Below are 17,538 nucleotides of genomic sequence, written 5' to 3'. Positions count from 1 at the left end.
TCACTGTAACCAGCCTAGCTATTGCTCTTTTCTCATTTTGCTTCAGATTATTTTGTGTGTGTCATCTTTGTACATAAATTTTTATTTTTAGAATGAAGATAATGTAGAAGCTTGACAAATGCATTCCAGACTAGAAGGTTGCTGTGTCTCTCCTCTGTTTTTAGAGAACTGACTTCTTAAAACAGTAAGTTGAACATAGTTCAAGGCACCACAACCCCTCTAACGCGTGCTATTATGTCGCACTCTTGCGGCCAGTCTTGTGATATGAATCACATACATGCTAGGGTTCATACTATGACATTGGCCCTGTACTGGAACAAAAATGACATTGCTGTAACTTTCACAATTTTAGGGTTTTAAAGTACATCCCACATTTAAATCCTCAAACTCCTTTTTTATTCTCCATAAATAGTCTTTTTTTTCTGGTTTTTTTAATGTATATCACTGCAAATACAAATTCAAAGAAGGCTTTTAGGAATTGAGCATAACCCCCTTTTACGAAACCACATTAGACTTTTTTATCATCAGTCGTAGCGGTATTATCTCCAACGCTCATAGAATTCCTATCTGCTTCAGAGCTAATACTGCCATGGCCAGCAATAAAAAAGCCTAATGCAGCTTTGTAAAAGGGGGGATTTATTTCCCCACTGTTTTGAATGATGTAGCAGTATCTTTGTTGGTTAACTAATTTATATGAGAGATTTACCGTATTTTCATATAGATAACGCGCACCCGTGTAAAACGCGCACACGGGTATAGCGCGCGAAAAAACACAAATTTATGTACAGAAATTTTTATATACCGCGCACACCCGTATACCGCGCATGCTGCCCGACTCTCCTTTCGCCCGCCCCGACTCTCCTCTGGCCACCCCGGCTCTCCTTTCGCCCGCCCCGACTCTCCTCTGGCCACCCCGACTCTCCTTTCGCCCGCCCCGACTCTCCTCTCCCCCTTGAAGTCCTGTCCCCACCCTGAAAGCCTGATGCCCCCCCCCGACGTCTGATTCACCCCCCCCGCAGGACCGCTCGCACCCCCACCCCGAAGGACCGCTCGCACGCACTCCCACCCGCACCCCCACCCTGAAGGACCGCTCGCATCCCCACAGCCTCCCGACCCCCCCATCATGTAGAAGCTCCTACCGGTGTCCTGCTGCTTCCTCTTGGCGGTCCCGACTCCCCGACACGATCGGGGCAAGAGGGAGCTCAAGCCTTCTTGCCCCAGCCAACCGCGGCACCCACGACACGATCGGGGCAAGAGGGAGCTCAAGCCCTCTTGCCCCAGCCAACCGCGGCACCCCCGACACGATCGGGGCAAGAGGGAGCTCAAGCCCTCTTGCCCCCCCGACTCCCCGACACAATCGGGGCAAAAGGGAGCCCAAGCCCTCTTGCCCCGCCGACTCCCCAACTCCCCGACAATATCGGGCCAGGAGGGAGCCCAAGGCCTCCTGGCCCTGGCGACCCCCCCCCCCCGCTAGTTGTTCGGGCCAGGAGGGAGCCCAAACCCTCCTGACCACGGCGACCCCCCTACCCCCACCCTGCACTACATTACGGGCAGGAGGGATCCCAGGTCCTCCTGCCCTCGACGCAACCCCCCCCCCCAAGAACCTCCGACCGCCCCCCAGCCGACCAGCGACCCCCCCTGGCCGACCCCCACGACACCCCCACCCCCCTTCCCCGTACCTTTGTGTAGTTGGCCGGACAGACGGGAGCCAAACCCGCCTGTCCGGCAGGCAGCCAACGACGGAATGAGGCCGGATTGGCCCATCCGTCCCAAAGCTCCTCCTACTGGTGGGGCCTAAGGCGCCTGGGCCAATCAGAATAGGCACGGAAGCCTTAGGTCCCTCCTGGGGGCGGAGCCTTGGGCACATGGTCGGGTTGGGCCCATGTGCCTCAGGCCCCGCCCCCAGGTTGGACCTAAGGCTCCTGGGCCTATTCTGATTGGCCCAGGCGCCTTAGGCCCCACCAGTAGGAGGAGCTTTGGGACGGATGGGCCAATCCGGCCTCATTCCGTCGTTGGCTGCCTGCCGGACAAGCGAGTTTGATTCCCGTCTGTCCGACCAACTACACAAAGGTACAGGGAAGGGGGGTGGGGGTGTCGTGGGAGTCGGCCAGGGGGGTCGCGGGTCGGCTGGGGGGGCGGTTGGAGGTTCTTGGGGGGGGCGGTCGTTGGGGGGAGGGGGTTTGCGTCGAGGGCAGGAGGGCCTGGGATCCCTCCTGCCCGTAATGTAGTGCGGGGTGGGGGTTGGGGGTCGCCGTGGCCAGGAGGGTTTGGGCTCCCTCCTGGCCCGATATTGTCGGGGAGTTGGGGAGTCGGCGGGGCAAGAGGGCTTGGGCTCCCTTTTGCCCCGATCATGTCGGGGGGGCAAGAGGGCTTGAGCTCCCTCTTGCCCCGATCGTGTCGGGGGTGCCGCGGTTGGCTGGGGCAAGAGGGCTTGAGCTCCCTCTTGCCCTGATCGTGTCGGGTGTCGGGACCGCCAAGTGGAAGCAGCAGGATACCGGTAGGAGCTTCTACATGATGGGGGGGTCGGAAGGCTGTGGGGGTGCGAGCGGTCCTTCAGGGTGCGGGTGGTAGTGCGTGCGAGCGGTCCTTCGGGGTGGGGGTGCGGGTGCGTGCGAGCGGTCCTTCGGGGGGGGTGAATCGGACGTCGGGGGGGGAACTATGTAAAAAAAATTTTGTACAACGCGCTCATGCGTATAACACGCAAGGGTATGCGCGGTACGTAAAAACCACGTATAACACGCGCGTTATATGCGAGAAAATACGGTAAGTTTTGTGACAACATATTGAGTTTACTCACATTGAGCATCAATGACCCCTGAAGGCACTTTTTGAAATGCAGCCATGTCAGATCATCAATAAATTATTAACCTGAGTGCGGCTTCAGTGACATTATCTCTTTGACAGTCTCCGCTTTTTGCTATTTCTATTCTCTGTGGAACGTTTTTGTTTCCTGTTTCTCTTCTGAATTCAAGAAAATGCCAGTCAGTTTGTAGAGAGATAAAGGCATTCCAACTGCTCAGCAGGAAAGACAGTTTTAGGAGGCTTAGCTATCAGAATTTGAAACATGGATATTAAATGCTGTTCCAGACTTTTTTGGGGGGGAGAGGTTTCCATTTCTGCTACCAACATAATAAAACTGAAATAGCAAAATATCTCCCTTTAATTTATCAATATTCAACTTATTCTTCATAATTTGTTAATTCTACCTTCTGTGACTTCTGATAATATTGCTAGTTGCTTCACGTATAGTCAAAATTGTAATCCTTATATTCCTTAGTGCCAGCAGCTGATAAATTTAGAGACTAGTGGGTTCTGTCCTCTACCAGCAGGTGAAGAGAGAGTACTGAATTGAAATCTCCTATTGTCAATCAGTATGCTCTATCTCCAGCATGCGGATGGATGTGTTTCTACTAGCTCCTGGTCTCTGAGTGTTGGCTTCTGTTCTGGCCCGGTTTAATTGAACTGTGGGGTGTACTGGCTGTGCAGTGCCAGCTTTAGGGGATACAGTGCTCCCCCGGTGAAAGCTGCTCCTGATTGGTGAGGCCCGACTTTAGTGCAGGAAGAGGCGGTCGGAGCATACCATGAGTGATTTCCTTCACTCGCCGGCGCTCCTGCTGCTCTTCTGATGCTCTGGCTGCCGTCTCCTGTTTCCCCCGCAGAAAAACGTACTCGCGGTTTTTCAAGATTCGCGGGGGTTCCTGGAACGGAACCCCCGCGAATATCGGGGGAGTACTGTACACCTGGTCCCTTTCCCACCCTCCCAGTTGGGCAGTTTTTTCTCCTTTCCCATTTGCCAAAAAAAAAAAAGGTGTTCCACAGCTGCACAAGCTCCTTTGTGCCCTCCTAGTGCACTCTGTGCTGACAAGGAGTAGGTCTGAACCTCAGCAGAAGGTTGACTTTTGAGTTTTGCTTCTGCCCTGCCATTTCTCTGCAAAAGACGAGCAAATCACTCTCTGTTTCTAATGAGAATCTCGGAGAGAGTGGGAGCCAGAAGGCCTTGAGCATGCGCAGATGCTCAAGGCCCCGCAGCAGCCCATCATACATCAGCGGCAGACACGGCAGGCTCTTTCAGCACCGGCACATCATGTGGGTTCGTGCTGCGTGCCGGTGTCCGCTCAAGGTAAGGGTTTAGGGGTGGGCCATGGGAGGCGGGGTGGGGGCAAAGCCGGTTCCTGGGGATGGGGTGGGGGCTCGCATATCGAGTCAACGCTCAGTTTACGAGTCAAAGTTTGCAGAAGTGTTTTGCTCGTCTTGCAAAACTCACAAACTGCGTTACTTGCAAACTGAGGTTTGACTGTATATTAAAAAAACTCGAGAAGTTAACTTATTCTATTGAACTGGAAAGAAAATATAAAGCTGTACATAAAATATATTTATGCTTATATACATATTAAAACAATAAGTAACTTAAATAGGAATACAGTGATGTGAAAAAGTTTCAACCCCCATCATTCTAATTTTCCCTATTTTTGCAATATGTCACACTGAACTACAACCATAAAATAATTTACCCAAGAATGTTTTTGGTAGGTTGCCAAAGGGCCACCAGGCTTGAACTTCACTAGCCTTTAGTTTGCTGATTGCCGTATTTTTCGCTCCATAAGATGCACCCTAGATTTAGAGGAGGAAAACAAGAAAAAAAACATTCTGAATCCAGGCTGTGCACCCAGCCCCCCTCATTCCCTGCCAGGCTCTACACCCTGTCCTCCCTCTGGTGATCTAGTGGTAGGCTGGGACAGGGCACTAGATAGGCAGGCAGGACCCCCCCATACCCGTTTTTAATCCCATCAAAGAAAAGAAGCAGCAACCCGCACAGCACTCGCACCACAATGAGTACCTGCCTGCCCAGCCCATTACTGAACTTCTACCCTGCCTCCAGTTAAGCTAGGCCCCCTGGAGGAGGCGCCAACCACGACAGCAGATGTGAGGACACCCACACTAAGATCCTGCAAAAGCCACGTGCCATACCTCTACAGCACCAGCGGTCAAGAAACGGCAGGAGCCATACCCCAGGAGCCGGACTGTATCCAACACTCTCCACCTGACCACCGACTTCAGCTCCAAACGCTGACCCAGCTCAACGCTCAGCTCCAAACGCTGACCCAGGAGCCATCACCTACCGGGCCACCAATCCACCCTGTTATGTTCCCCGCTGGCCGCTAACACAGGCCAGGCGGCCATGACCCCGCCCAACACACCGGTAGCAGAGTGAGGCATGCACACAGCATGCAACGCATGTCCGATCCACCCCAAAAACAGCCCAGATCGCAATTACCACGGAGGCATGGTGAGCCACACTTCTGGCAGCCACCCCCATGCTGACCCAAATGCATCATAAAGCACGGAGCAAGCTGTTACACAACGCCAAAGTCGAAAGCCTCCTCCGAGGATCAGAAACAGGTACTGGGAGGGTGTGTTTTTTTTTTTTTTTTTGTGGTATTCACTACATAAGACACACCCTTATTTCCCCTCACTTTTGGGGGGGGAAAAATGCATCTTATGGAGTGAAAAATACGGTATATTGCCAAACATTGTTAGAGCAGCCAGCTAAGAATTAGGGAAGCCAGGGCTCAAATCCCACTGATGTTGCTTGTGATCTTGGATAAGTCACTTAATCCTCCATTGCTTCAGATACAAAACTTAAAAATTATAAGCCCTTCAGGGACATGAAAAATACCTACTGTACTTGAATGTAACTTGTCAAAAGTCTCATTAAATTGGTTTTCTTTTTCTGTAAGTACTTGAAGTTTTGTTTTTGTATAAAATGCATATATACTCCAATCACATTAAAAATCTTATCTCAAACCCCCTTCTCTACCCATTGCGGCTCTTTGTAAATCTTGGGTCAAATATTTAGGATAAAATGGCTCTTTGCTTTAAAAGGGTTACCGACCCCCCCTGCTCTAGGGTATACATATTTAGGTTTTCAAGTCTCTTCTCATGTACAGTATATCTCTCAGTGCAATCCCAAAATCATTTGTCGTCTTCCTCTGGACCACTTCAAATCTTCTCACATCCTTAGCGAGGTATGACCTCTAGAACTAAATGCAGTATTCCAAGTAACATAGTAACATAGTAGATGACAGCAGATAAAGACCTGAAAGGTCCATCCAGTCTGCCCAACCTGATTCAATTAAAATTTTTTAAATTTTTTTTTCTTAGCTATTTCTGAGCAAGAATCCAAAACTCTACCCGGTACTGTACTTGTGTTCCAACTGCCGAAATCTCTGTTAAAACCTACTCCAGCCCATCTACACCCTCCCAGCCACTGAAGCCCTCCCCAGCCCATCCCCCACCAAACGGCCATACACAGACACAGACTGTGCAAGTCTGCCCAGTACTGGCCTTAGTTCAATATTTAATATTATTTTCTGATTCTAGATACTTGTACAGTGGCATTAGCACTTCACTTTTTTTCTCCTGGCAATTCCTCTCTATGTGGCCCAGCATCTTTCTGGCTTCAGCCACTGGTTTGCCACATTGTTTTGCAGCCTTGAGATCCTCCGATACTATCATGCCACTATTTCACCTCCTAGCATATATGTCTCCTTTGGATTTTACTCCCCCCAAGTGTATCAATCTATACTTCTTTGCATTAAATTTTAACTGATAAACATTAGACCATTCATCTAACTTGCGCAGATCTCCTCATGTTTTCTTTTAATTTTGGCATGTCTGTTCTCTTCATATCATCTGCAAAAAGACACACTTTTCCTACTAATCCTTCAGAGATATCACTCACAAATATATTGAACAGAATGGGCCCCAGTAACAATCCCTGAGGCACACCACTACTCATCTTTTCTTCAAGCAAAATCCATTTACCGCCAGTTTGTCATCTCAATCAACCAATTTCTAATCCAGGTCACCACTTTGGGTCTTAACTTCAGCCTTCTAAGTTTATTGATGGGCCTCCTTTGAGAAACCGTGTGTCAATGGCTTTGCTTAAATTCAGGTAGACTGTATCTAGTGTATATCCTTTATTCTCTGGCTACCCAGTAAAGAAATCAATCAGGTTTGTTTGACATAATTTCCCCTTGGTCAAACCATGTTGTCTCGGATCTTGTAACTTGTTGGATTCCAGGTAGTTCACTATTCTTTCCTTCAGCAGAGCTTCCATTATCTTTCCAACCATTGAAGTGAGGCTTACTGGTCTGTAGTTTCCATTTTCTTCTCTTTTACCACTTTTGTGAAGAGGGACCACCACATTTGATGTTCTCCAATCCCACAAAATTTCTTCCATCTTCAAGGATTTATTAAATGAATCTGCAAAAGGTTCTGCATGAACTTTTACAAGTTCCCTCAGTACCCTAGGATGGATCTAGTTCAGTCCCATAACTTTGTCCACTTTTAGCTTTCCCAGTGGTTCATAAACTCTTTTGTGAGCGGTGTGATTATCTATTCCATTCCCATATATATATATCTTTTTTCAGCCAACTGCGGTCCTTCTCCAGACTTATCTTCTGTGAACACAGATCAGAAGTATTTGTTTAGCACTTCAGCTTTTTCCTCATTACTTTCCATATAGCAGTTCTCGGCATCTTTACAATTCCATTTCTAGTCATCTTCCTTTCTACAATATACTTGAAAAGTCTTGTCTCCTCTTTATCTCTAGCCATTTTTCTTCCACCTGTGCTTTCACCAATCGTATTTCCTTCTTCACTTTTAGTTTTTCCCAACATTCTTTTGTATTTCTCTTCTTGTGTACTTTGTATTCTTTGAATGCAACCACTTTTTCCTTCTACCAACCTCGCTATGCTCATGTCACCCTTCTCCTTAAGTCTATCTGCCATCACATACAGTTCAAGATTTTATTGTTGACCTACAAGTGTGTTCATTCTGCTGCCCTTCAACATCCCTCCTCGCTTCTCTCTGCTTATATACCTCCCAGAGAACTCCATTCCTCAGATAAGTCACTTTTAGCATTACCCTTCTATACTTTGTTCCTTTCATCTAGCTGCCCCCTATGCCTGGAATGAATTACCTGAGTTTGTCAGTAACGCTCCTTCCCTTCCCTTGTTTAAAAGTAGACTGAAAACCCACCTTTTGATATAGCTTTCAATCCTTAACACTATTTCTCTGCCCTCTAACCCACTGATTAACTATATCTATGACATCCTGTTTGTATGTCTTGCCTGTTTAGATTGTAAGTTCTTTAGAGCAGGGACTGTTTTCTTACTCTTTGTGACTCTGTGCAGCGCTGCGTGTGTCTGGTAGTGCTAAACGTAGAAATATTTAACAATAGTAGTATTTTTTCATCCACCTGTTTTACTTTTAGTAACTTAATTTTTTTTTTTTTTTTAAATAAATCTTTATTCAATTTTACAACTTACAAGTGTATCAGGAAAAAAACATTTGAACTTGAGAACATCACTTGATTTTCTATTTCAGTCATCTTAATTTAGTAAAATTCATCCCCTTCCCTCCCCAATCCTACCATTTCATATGCATTCACTTATATTATATAATATATTCTTTCCTATTAATCCAATATTTAATACAGAATCAATTGTATTATTCAGGGGAAAAATATATATTCAGTACAATAATCTGCTAATGGGCCCCTTGGGTCCATCCTGAAATTTACTAAAATGTCCTTTCTGTGTGGCTAACGTTCTTTCCATTTTACATACATACATACACATATATATATATATAGCACAAAGAATTCTACCAAAAATTGTAATTCAGTCTACTCAAATTATTCCAATTAAATGTAATTTGTTGAATGTCAACTCCAGTCATAATTAGCAAGAGCTTGTTATTATTTGAGGATAATTGACTCTTTGCCCTCATTGATATGCCAAATAAAATAGTATCATACGATAGAACCACCGTATTCTCTAATAAACAATTTATTTGGCCCCAATACTGATTTCCAGAAAGCCAAAATGAATGGACAATAGAATAATAGATGATGTAAAGTCCCATCTTCGAGATTAGAGTGCCAACATCTATTAGACTTAGAGCTATCTAATTTTTGTAGTCTAACAGGGGTCCAAAATGCTCTATGTAACAGAAAAAAACCAAGTTGTCTCATAGAATCTCAGAGAGAGCGAGACCAGAAGGCCTTGAGCATGCGCAGATGCTCAAGGCCCAGCCAAGAGAGAGTATCTTTGGGCACCGGCACCAGCATACCCTGTGCGTTGGTGCTGGTGCCAAATCAGGGTAAGGGATGCAGTTTGGGTGCTCTGCAGGGGATGCCGGATCGGGGGGGGGCCGCGACGTGAGCGAGGTGGGGATGCTGGATAGCAGGGGGGGGGGCACTTGCAAATTGAGTCAACGCTTGGTTTGTGAGGCACGATTTGCGGGAATGTTTTGCTCGTCTTGCAAAACACTCACAAACCAGTGCACTCACAAACCGAGGTTTGACTGTACATAGAATGAGCTCAGGCATCCTGCAGTAACTTTTGAAATGTGCGCATACTAAATTTTTCTAATTTTTTTGAGGGGTATGTCATAGGCAGAGAGTATATTCCCAAAACTGTAGTCAAAAAGTTCTGTTTATACCAAGAAAGATAGTAATCCAGACTTAGTCAAAAGCTTCCTCGGTTGCTCACTCCCCCCCCCCCCCCTTTATCAAGCTACGTTAGGGTTTATCACAGGCTGTGGCAGTAAAAGCTCCAACATTCATAGAATTCCTATGAACGCTGGAGCTTTTACTGCCGCAGCCAGCAATAAAAAACCTTAACAGGGCTTGATAAAGGGGGGGAGGTCTTAATATTCTAATTAAACTATAAGAGAATTCTTTTTGGACCTTCAGAGGGTAGATAATCAAAAGCTCAGAATCTACTCAGATCTCAACATCTGCAGTCATCATGAGTCCAGTTTTATAAAGTTAAATCAATATAGTCCATTGTGCTTATAAAACATCTAAAAGTGAATGCACTTATATCTCATGGTAGAATTTTCTTGCAGTTCTCTCAATCATGCTGACAACAAACTCCCAGCTGGCTTTTCTTTCAGCTCTTAATCAAACAGAAAGCAAAGTCCTGACATAGCGCCTCATCATTGAAGAAATCTAACATTTCACCATTTCATGGGCAGAGGATGGGCATTTCTGCATAAGCCCTTACTGCCTAAAATATGATAGTGGTAAGTGCTCATGCGCTTATTTAAAAAATGGCCATGTGCTAATGGCAACATAATTACATTACATTACATTAGTGATTTTTATTCCGCTTGTACCTTGCGGTTCAAAGCGGATTACATAAGAAGAGAACTGGACATTTCCAGGATGGTACATGACAATAGAGAATACAGTTTGAGGATTGAGACTTAATGACAGAATGATAGTAAAGACTTAATAACATCGGAAGATGTTTTGGACGGCAGTGTTTTGGTTTCTTGGGGGAAGGGGTGAGGGAGGTTAGGTAGATTGTATATATTTTTTGAACAGCAGTGTTTTGATTTCTTTACGGAATGTCTTGAGGTCTGATGTTGTGGTTAACAATTTGGTGATGGAAGGTTCGAGTTTTGCAGCATGTGTTGCCAGGAGGCTATCATAAAGCTTTTTGCGGTGAGTACCCTTGAGTGGTGGGTATGTGAATGATGTCAGTGTTCTTCTTGTTCTGGTTGGAAGGTTACGGTTTAGGCGGTCATTTAGGTAGGTGGGTGCAGTACCGTTAATTACTTTGAAGAGTAGACAGTATAGTTTGAATTGAATTCTGGCTCGAATCGGTAGCCAGTGTGAGTCTAGGTAGGCATTGGTGATGTGGTCAAATTTTCCGAGTGAGTAAATTAGTCTAAGGGCTGTGTTCTGAACGGTTTGAAGTTTTTTGATCATGTTTGTGGGGCATGGGAGATAAAGGATATTGCAGTAGTCCACGAGACCTAGTACCAGGGATTGTACAATTATCCTGTAGTGTTCTTTGTCAAAGAATTTCCTTATTTTTCTTAAGTTGCGCATTGTGAAGAATGCTTTTTGGGTAGTTTTGTTGATCTGGGTCTGCATAGTGCAGCATCTGTCTATCAGCACTCCCAAGATTCTGAGTGAGGTCTGGATTGGGTATTTGGTTGCTTTAATTTCTAGGTCTGTTATGGATGGGTTTTTGTCCGTTTCTAGCATTAGGAATTTGGTTTTGTCCGAGTTTAGTTTCAGTTTGTGGTTTGTCATCCATTTTTCTACTTCATCCAGAATTATTTCCAGGTGTCCTGTTGAGGTGTGATCTTGGATTTCAAAGGGGAGGATAATAGTTATGTCATCTGCGTAGCTGAATGATGTTACATTTAGGTTGTCTAGAGTGGTGCCGAGGGAGGAGATGAAGAGATTGAATAGAATGGGCGATAGTGGTGACCCCTGCGGGACTCCGCATGGATTTGACCATGAGTTAGATTTCGTGTTGTTTGTCTTAACTCTGTACGTTCTTGTTTTGAGGAATCCTTGGAACCAATTGTAAACCACCCCTGAGATCCCGATTGCATCAAGTATCTGGAGTAATATGGTGTGATCGACTAGATCGAAGGCGGCGGATAGATCCAGTTGGATAATTAGGATCCTGTGTCCTTTACTGAGGTGTTGTCGTGCTATGTCTAGTAGTGTTGCTAGTAGTGTTTCCGTGCTGTGGTGAGATCTAAATCCTGATTGAGAGGAGTGAAGTATATTATGGTCGAATAGGTAGTTGGTGAGGTATTGAGCCACAAGTCCTTCAATCAGTTTGACATATAATGGGATCGAAGCGATAGGTCTGTAGTTGGTAGGAGCGTCTATAGGGCCTTTTTGATCTTTCAGTAGGGGTGTGATTATGATCTCTCCAAGCTCTTGCGGGAATTGACCTTCTATGAGAGTGCTTTGAATCCATTGCATGAGGTTGGTTTTGAATTTAAGGGAGGCATTTGTTAGCAGATACGATGGGCAGTAGTTCAAGTCGCATGAGGCGTGGCTGTATTTTTTGTATAGTCGGTTCAAATCAGACCATTGTAGAGTTGGGAATGTGGTCCATGTTCTGTCTGCAGATATGGTTTCTTCCGTTGTGGGGGTTATTATCTCGTAGAGTTTGGTGGTTGAGTTGTTGAGGGTATTTCTGATTGTAGTGATCTTGTGTTTGAAGTGTTCTGCTAGTTGAGAAGCTGTTGGTGGTTTATTGCCTTGAGTGGCAAGGAGTGGGTTTGTGTCCGTAAGTTTTTTTACTAAGTTGAAGAGTGTTTTTGTGTCAGAAGTGTTTGTGCCAATTAGTTTAGAGTAGTATGTTTTGCGCTTTTCTTTTAGTTTGATGTTGTATAGTTTGATTTGGGTTCTCCATGCGGATTTGGTTTGATCATTTTTCTTTTTTTTCCAAGATCTTTCAAGTTGTCTGCAGTGCCTTTTTTGTAGGAGGAGTTCGGAGTCGAACCACTTGTCTGAGGATCTGCAGGTTCTATGTTTGGTTTTTTCAGGGGCTAGCTCGTTCAAGGTTGTTTCACTTAGGATGCGCCAGTGATTTACGAAGTCAGTTGGGTCGATGGGGGCGATTATAGGGTCAACTTTATCCCAGAATGTGGCAGGCTCAATTTTCTGTCTAGATTTGAAGGTTGTTTTTTGTGGCTTGGGTTTTGTGTTATTTTGAGGCCAGTTGATGGTGAAAGTGTATTTGTGGTGGTCTGACCAAAGAGAGGGATGCCAGGTACCATTGGTGATATGAATTTTTGGGGTGTGGAGGTTATGAGACGTGAATGCTGCTATATCAAGTTGGTGGCCTTTTTCGTGTGTGGGTTCAGGATTGAGGATCTGGTAGGATAGGGCGTCGAGGTATGAGAGTATATCGTCTACTTGTTTGGATGTGTGGTCCTCGAGGTGGAGATTGATATCTCCTAGGAGCAGATTGTATGTGGAGGTTAGAGAGTTCTGGAATATGAATTCTTCGAGTAAGCACAGGGGTATTACTTATAAAAAATAAAAAATAGGCTGTTTTATGACTATGGTAAAAATGGCCATAGCACGCAAGAAAGGCTCACATAAGAGTGCTCTAAGTTTTGGTGTTTTTTGTTTTTTTTACCACACCTTTGTAAAAGGACTCCATGCTATTTATGCTTGCCAATATCAGTTCTGTGTTGGCTTGATCTCAGTAAGAAAGAACAAGCTAGATTGCTTTGTATTCAGAAGCCCACAATTTGCATCAAACGCCACTAAATAGTATGACTGTAATGAATCCACAAAGAGCTGCAAATGTGAAAAAAACCAATTTTCATTAATAAACTTTGCACTAACAATACAAGCAGAAACTTGCACAGAAAAAGGAGAAATACAAGGGAAAAATATTGGAAGACACAATAAAAATATTCCAGATCTCCTCAATCAGGGAGACCAATACACAATTTGAAAGAAATCAGATATGAATAGAAATAAGAAAGAAAAGGCAGAAAAATTTGACAAAGCCAATGAGCAGAGATACCAGTGCAGTAATAGACCTTTATTTGTCTGACACCTCAAGAGAAGTAAAATGTCTTAAAATATCCACTAATGGCAATTTGTTGTATTTTTTTTTTTTTTTTTTTTTAGTAGTACTCTAGTGCCTCAGTAGAAAGACCATTTATTTATCAGATTTTGACAACAAAGAGAAGCAGGTTTTCTGAGGAACATGAATATCATGGTATTTTTACATATCAACAGATCAGTGTTATTAATTTAATAATGTATGTTCAAATTACGGTAGTTGCTAGTATTTACATTCTAACTAACTTATAATTTGTGTAGACTGTGAATGTTTTAAAATGTTCAAAAAAGATCAGAAGTCAAAATAACTAAAAAGTACCCATTGTTACTAGTAACTAGTTACTTTATATAAAAAAAATAGTTACCTTTTGGGTTATGTAACTATTAACTCTAACTGGTTTCATTTACAAAGTATTTTAACAAATACATATCATTGTGTCGGCTGTCATTAATTAGAAGCCTGCTTTCATTTTGTAGGTTGTAGAGAATTGGAATTTGAATGAAGATGCTTGCATCTGAACGAGGTATAGTGGAAGAATGGCTCTCGGAATTCAAGGTATGCAGGACAGCAGTTGGCAGGTACTATTTAATTCAGGAAGGCACAACAGGTTTGGTTTCAGGTCCAAAGTATTAGGAATGGGGATGAAGCAGAAAGTAACATGCCATATAACTTTTCAGAACAGGTTTGAGCATTTATTTAAGTGACATGCTATGTTGAATTATCAGTTTGAACATATTAACCCAGTACTTGAGTGTGGTCTTAGTAAAGAAGAGGGGAAAAAGCATAGCTACTGTATGAACCAGGTCTGTTCAAAAGTTCCAGGACTGATTTTATTAAAATTTATTAAACAATCTTACAACTTGTACAATTGGGTCCCCTTCAAAGTGCTCCCCTTCCCTATATTTACACTTTTCCCAATGTCATTTCCACTTCTGGAAACAGTCCTTAAACGCATCTTCTAATCTATGAATTGTGAGTTGCTCTATGCCTAAATAGGTTCAAGGCGACGTACAATTCAAGTGATTGGCAAAATATAAAAGAAATGGGTGAAAGGAGATATAGCAGGGGAGGAGGGAGAGGTGAAGTTATCTACAGGGAACTATTGAGATATTTGAAGTACAATTTACATTGTGAGTTAGAACAAACTACTGATTGTCAATGGAATATATTACATCAAAGAGGAGAGTCTTTCATTTCTTTTGAAATTTGAAATAACAGGGTTCTGTTTTGATAATTGTCGAGAGACTGTTCCATGTCTTTGCGCCAATGTAGGTCATAAGTATGCTAAATGTGCGCTCGTATTTTATTCCTTTAGGACAGGGGTAGGGAATCTTTTTGGCTGAGAGAGCCATAAACGCCACATATTTTGAAATGTAATTCCGTGAGAGCCATACAATATGTTTAAAGTTTAAACATATTGTATGGCTCTCACGGAATTACATTTTAAACCTAAATACAATTAAATGTGTGCATTTTAGGTAAGACCAACACTTTCAAAGTACAATAAATCTGAATTCTTTTTAATAACGTTGTTATGCTGTTCCTAACTAATGATGAATAAAGTACTTCTTATCATTAATGCGACTTCTGGTGCTGCATGGTTTTGCTGATGGCTTTGTAGTCTGGTTGATACGTGGTGAGGTTAAGTTTCATGCAGGCGTTGAGACTTCCATCCGTTAAACGTGATCATAGGTTGGTCTTAATGTTCCTTAGATGTGAAAAAGACTGCTCACATGCATATGTAGAGCCAAACATTGTCAGTAAAGCAATACTCACACGCTGCAGTGTGTGGTATGTGACGGGAAGCGCGTTCCAAGTTTTGTCAATCAGCTGGTCCGCCGGTTGAAGTTTTTTCATTTCTCCCCACTTGTGTTTGCTTGCCAACTTTGCTTGCTGTCGTGCAAGTCTTTCCAAATCTTCATTCAGTGATTTGAACTTATTCACCCACATGTCTGGGGCCTTCAGGTAGTAAGGCGTGTGTCGAAGTGCCGCTTTATATTTGACCGTTTCATCGATGCAATTTTATCATTGGATATTAGACACACTGCAGAACCTGCTCTCTCCACAAATGGCGAATTCATCTGTCCATTTCTTTTAGCCATATTCTTCAATAAAAGGGCAGGGTAGCCAATTACAGGTATAGCTGGTGGGATGGACCCTTACAGGCTGTCAAGGCATGTTAGGCCCAAGAAAGGGGCTTGATATTCGGTTACTGGTGGAAAGTGGCATGATTTGTGGCTGACTGTGGATGCGGCTTCAGGCCCTTTCGGCCACAGATGCTGCGGGGTCCGCAACTGTAGCTAGGCCGAAGCGGGGGCCTCAGTTTGTGGCAGTACGTTTTGCTGGCGGGCCACTGACTGTAGCTAGGCAGAAGTAGGGGCATCAGTTTATGGCTGTATGTTGGCTGCGGGGGCTACCAACTTTAGCTAGACCGAAGCCTCAATTTGTGCCTGCAGCCCGTTCTTCCGCCGATGCTGCAAGGTAGGGCGATGGATCACCTGCGAATGTTGCGATGCCGCGTATACTGCGATGCCGAAGCCGGATGTTGCGATGCCGAAACCAAATGCGGATGCGATGGAGGGCGTGGCCTGCACTCGGTGGAGATGACGTGCTTAGAATGTCCCCCGAGCGCAGGCCGCGCCCTCCATCACGTTCGCATCCGGCTTCGGCATCGCAGTATCCGGCATCGCAGCATTCGCAGGTGAACGGCCCGCAGCAACTAATGACACCTTCCATCGTTTGGCCGCGAGCCAAATGTGGCCATCTAAAGAGCCATATCTGGCTCGTGAGCCATAGGTTCCCGACCCCTGTTTTAGGAGATGGAAGGATCAGAAGATATTTCTTGATGTTTCTGGCTGAATTGGTGAAGAGGTTTATGAGAGGTTCAACTGAGCTTGCATGATATTTTGAATTTAATGCGTGCAGTTATTGGCAGCCAGTGAAGTCTGTTGAAATAGGGCAACATGGAGTCAAATTTTTTCAGATAGGCGTATTGCTGTGTTTTTAATCGGTTATAGTTTGCGGATGAGGGTATCATTTATACCTGCATAAAGGGCGTTCCAATAGTCCAGTTGAGTCGGTACTAACATTTGTGTCAGTACTGCAAAATAATGACTATGGAAGAAGGGTCTGAATCAGTCGGAGTTGTCTCATGCTGTAGAAGGGTTTTCTTCGTATATTGGAGATCTGGGGTTCTTAGGAGAGGGTTGAGTCCAATATGACCCTGAGTATTTTGGAAGTTTTGTTGATTTCTAGTTTGATTCTTTCGAGCAGTGGGGACTGTGTGTTGGGAACAGTGAAACCACAGTGCTTTTGTTTTTTCTGTGTTCAGTTTGAGCTTTTGAGAGTGGCCCATGTTTGTATCTTGTCTATGCTGTTGACAATTCTCTGGGGAATGTCATTGAAGTCGCGTTCTATTGTGATGAGGAGGAGTATGATAGGCTCTCATTGTTTTTGAAAGTAATATTGCCTAGGGAGCTCATGAATAGGTTGTAGAGTATGGGGCCCCCCAGTAATAGCCAAAAGTTGCTAGGTTGAATTTTGCTTTGTCTTCAATGGTGAATCACTTTCCTTTCAGTGTGGATTTAAGTTTAGGAAATGAGAAGTCAGCAAGGGCCAAGTCAAGAGAGTAAGGAAGCTGGAGAAGAACTATCATTGCGTTTTTTGCACAAACTTTGGGAATTTTGACACATTCAAAATACCTTCCACGACTCATGATGTGTTCCCCATAAGCCACTTTCAACATTTCATAAGTTTCTATAGCAGTCTTACCCAATTTATGTTTAAAACAATTTTTATTGATGACAACAGCATAGCAACAACAATTGGTATACACCATCAGCAATAGCCAGATACAAAAATCAAAATAAGAACCAAGAAGTCAAGTTATCAATCTTTTGCATAATAACACAGTATAACACCCCGTTTCCCAATAGTTCCATCCCCCCTCACCCCCCCACCCCCCACCTCGAGAAACAATTCAGAAGATTATAGGCGGGTACACTTAGACAGTCCCAAGAAAAGATCTAGAGGGCCTGGACTCTAGTCCCAAGAAAAGATCTAGAGGACCTGGACTCTTATGGCCTCCCGATAGCAACAAACATCCCACCCGCATGTCCCTTAGAGA

At 44.2% G+C, this 17,538-nt stretch overlaps 1 protein-coding gene across 9 annotated transcripts in view; it reads left to right on the top strand.

Annotated features, from left to right (window-relative positions):
* The window catches only part of FAM126B (family with sequence similarity 126 member B), a 228,517-nt gene that overhangs the window by 30,539 nt on the left and 180,440 nt on the right, over window positions 1–17,538 (top strand). For 5 of the 9 annotated variants that reach the window (XM_033945754.1, XM_033945762.1, XM_033945755.1 and 2 more), the window contains exons 3-4: window positions 92–184; window positions 13,889–13,967. In XM_033945754.1, the coding sequence (XP_033801645.1) occupies window positions 13,911–13,967 (57 nt within the window). In that variant the 5' untranslated portion in view covers window positions 92–184; window positions 13,889–13,910. Of the gene's footprint in view, window positions 1–91; window positions 185–13,888; window positions 13,991–17,538 lie in introns of all 9 variants that reach the window. The other 4 variants (XM_033945759.1, XM_033945758.1, XM_033945760.1 and 1 more) reach the window with 3 other exon arrangements.

The sequence above is a fragment of the Geotrypetes seraphini genome, chromosome 5, assembly GCF_902459505.1.
Source record: "Geotrypetes seraphini chromosome 5, aGeoSer1.1, whole genome shotgun sequence".
Classification (NCBI taxonomy): domain Eukaryota; kingdom Metazoa; phylum Chordata; class Amphibia; order Gymnophiona; family Dermophiidae; genus Geotrypetes; species Geotrypetes seraphini.
This window is presented reverse-complemented; position numbering and strand designations above follow the sequence as displayed.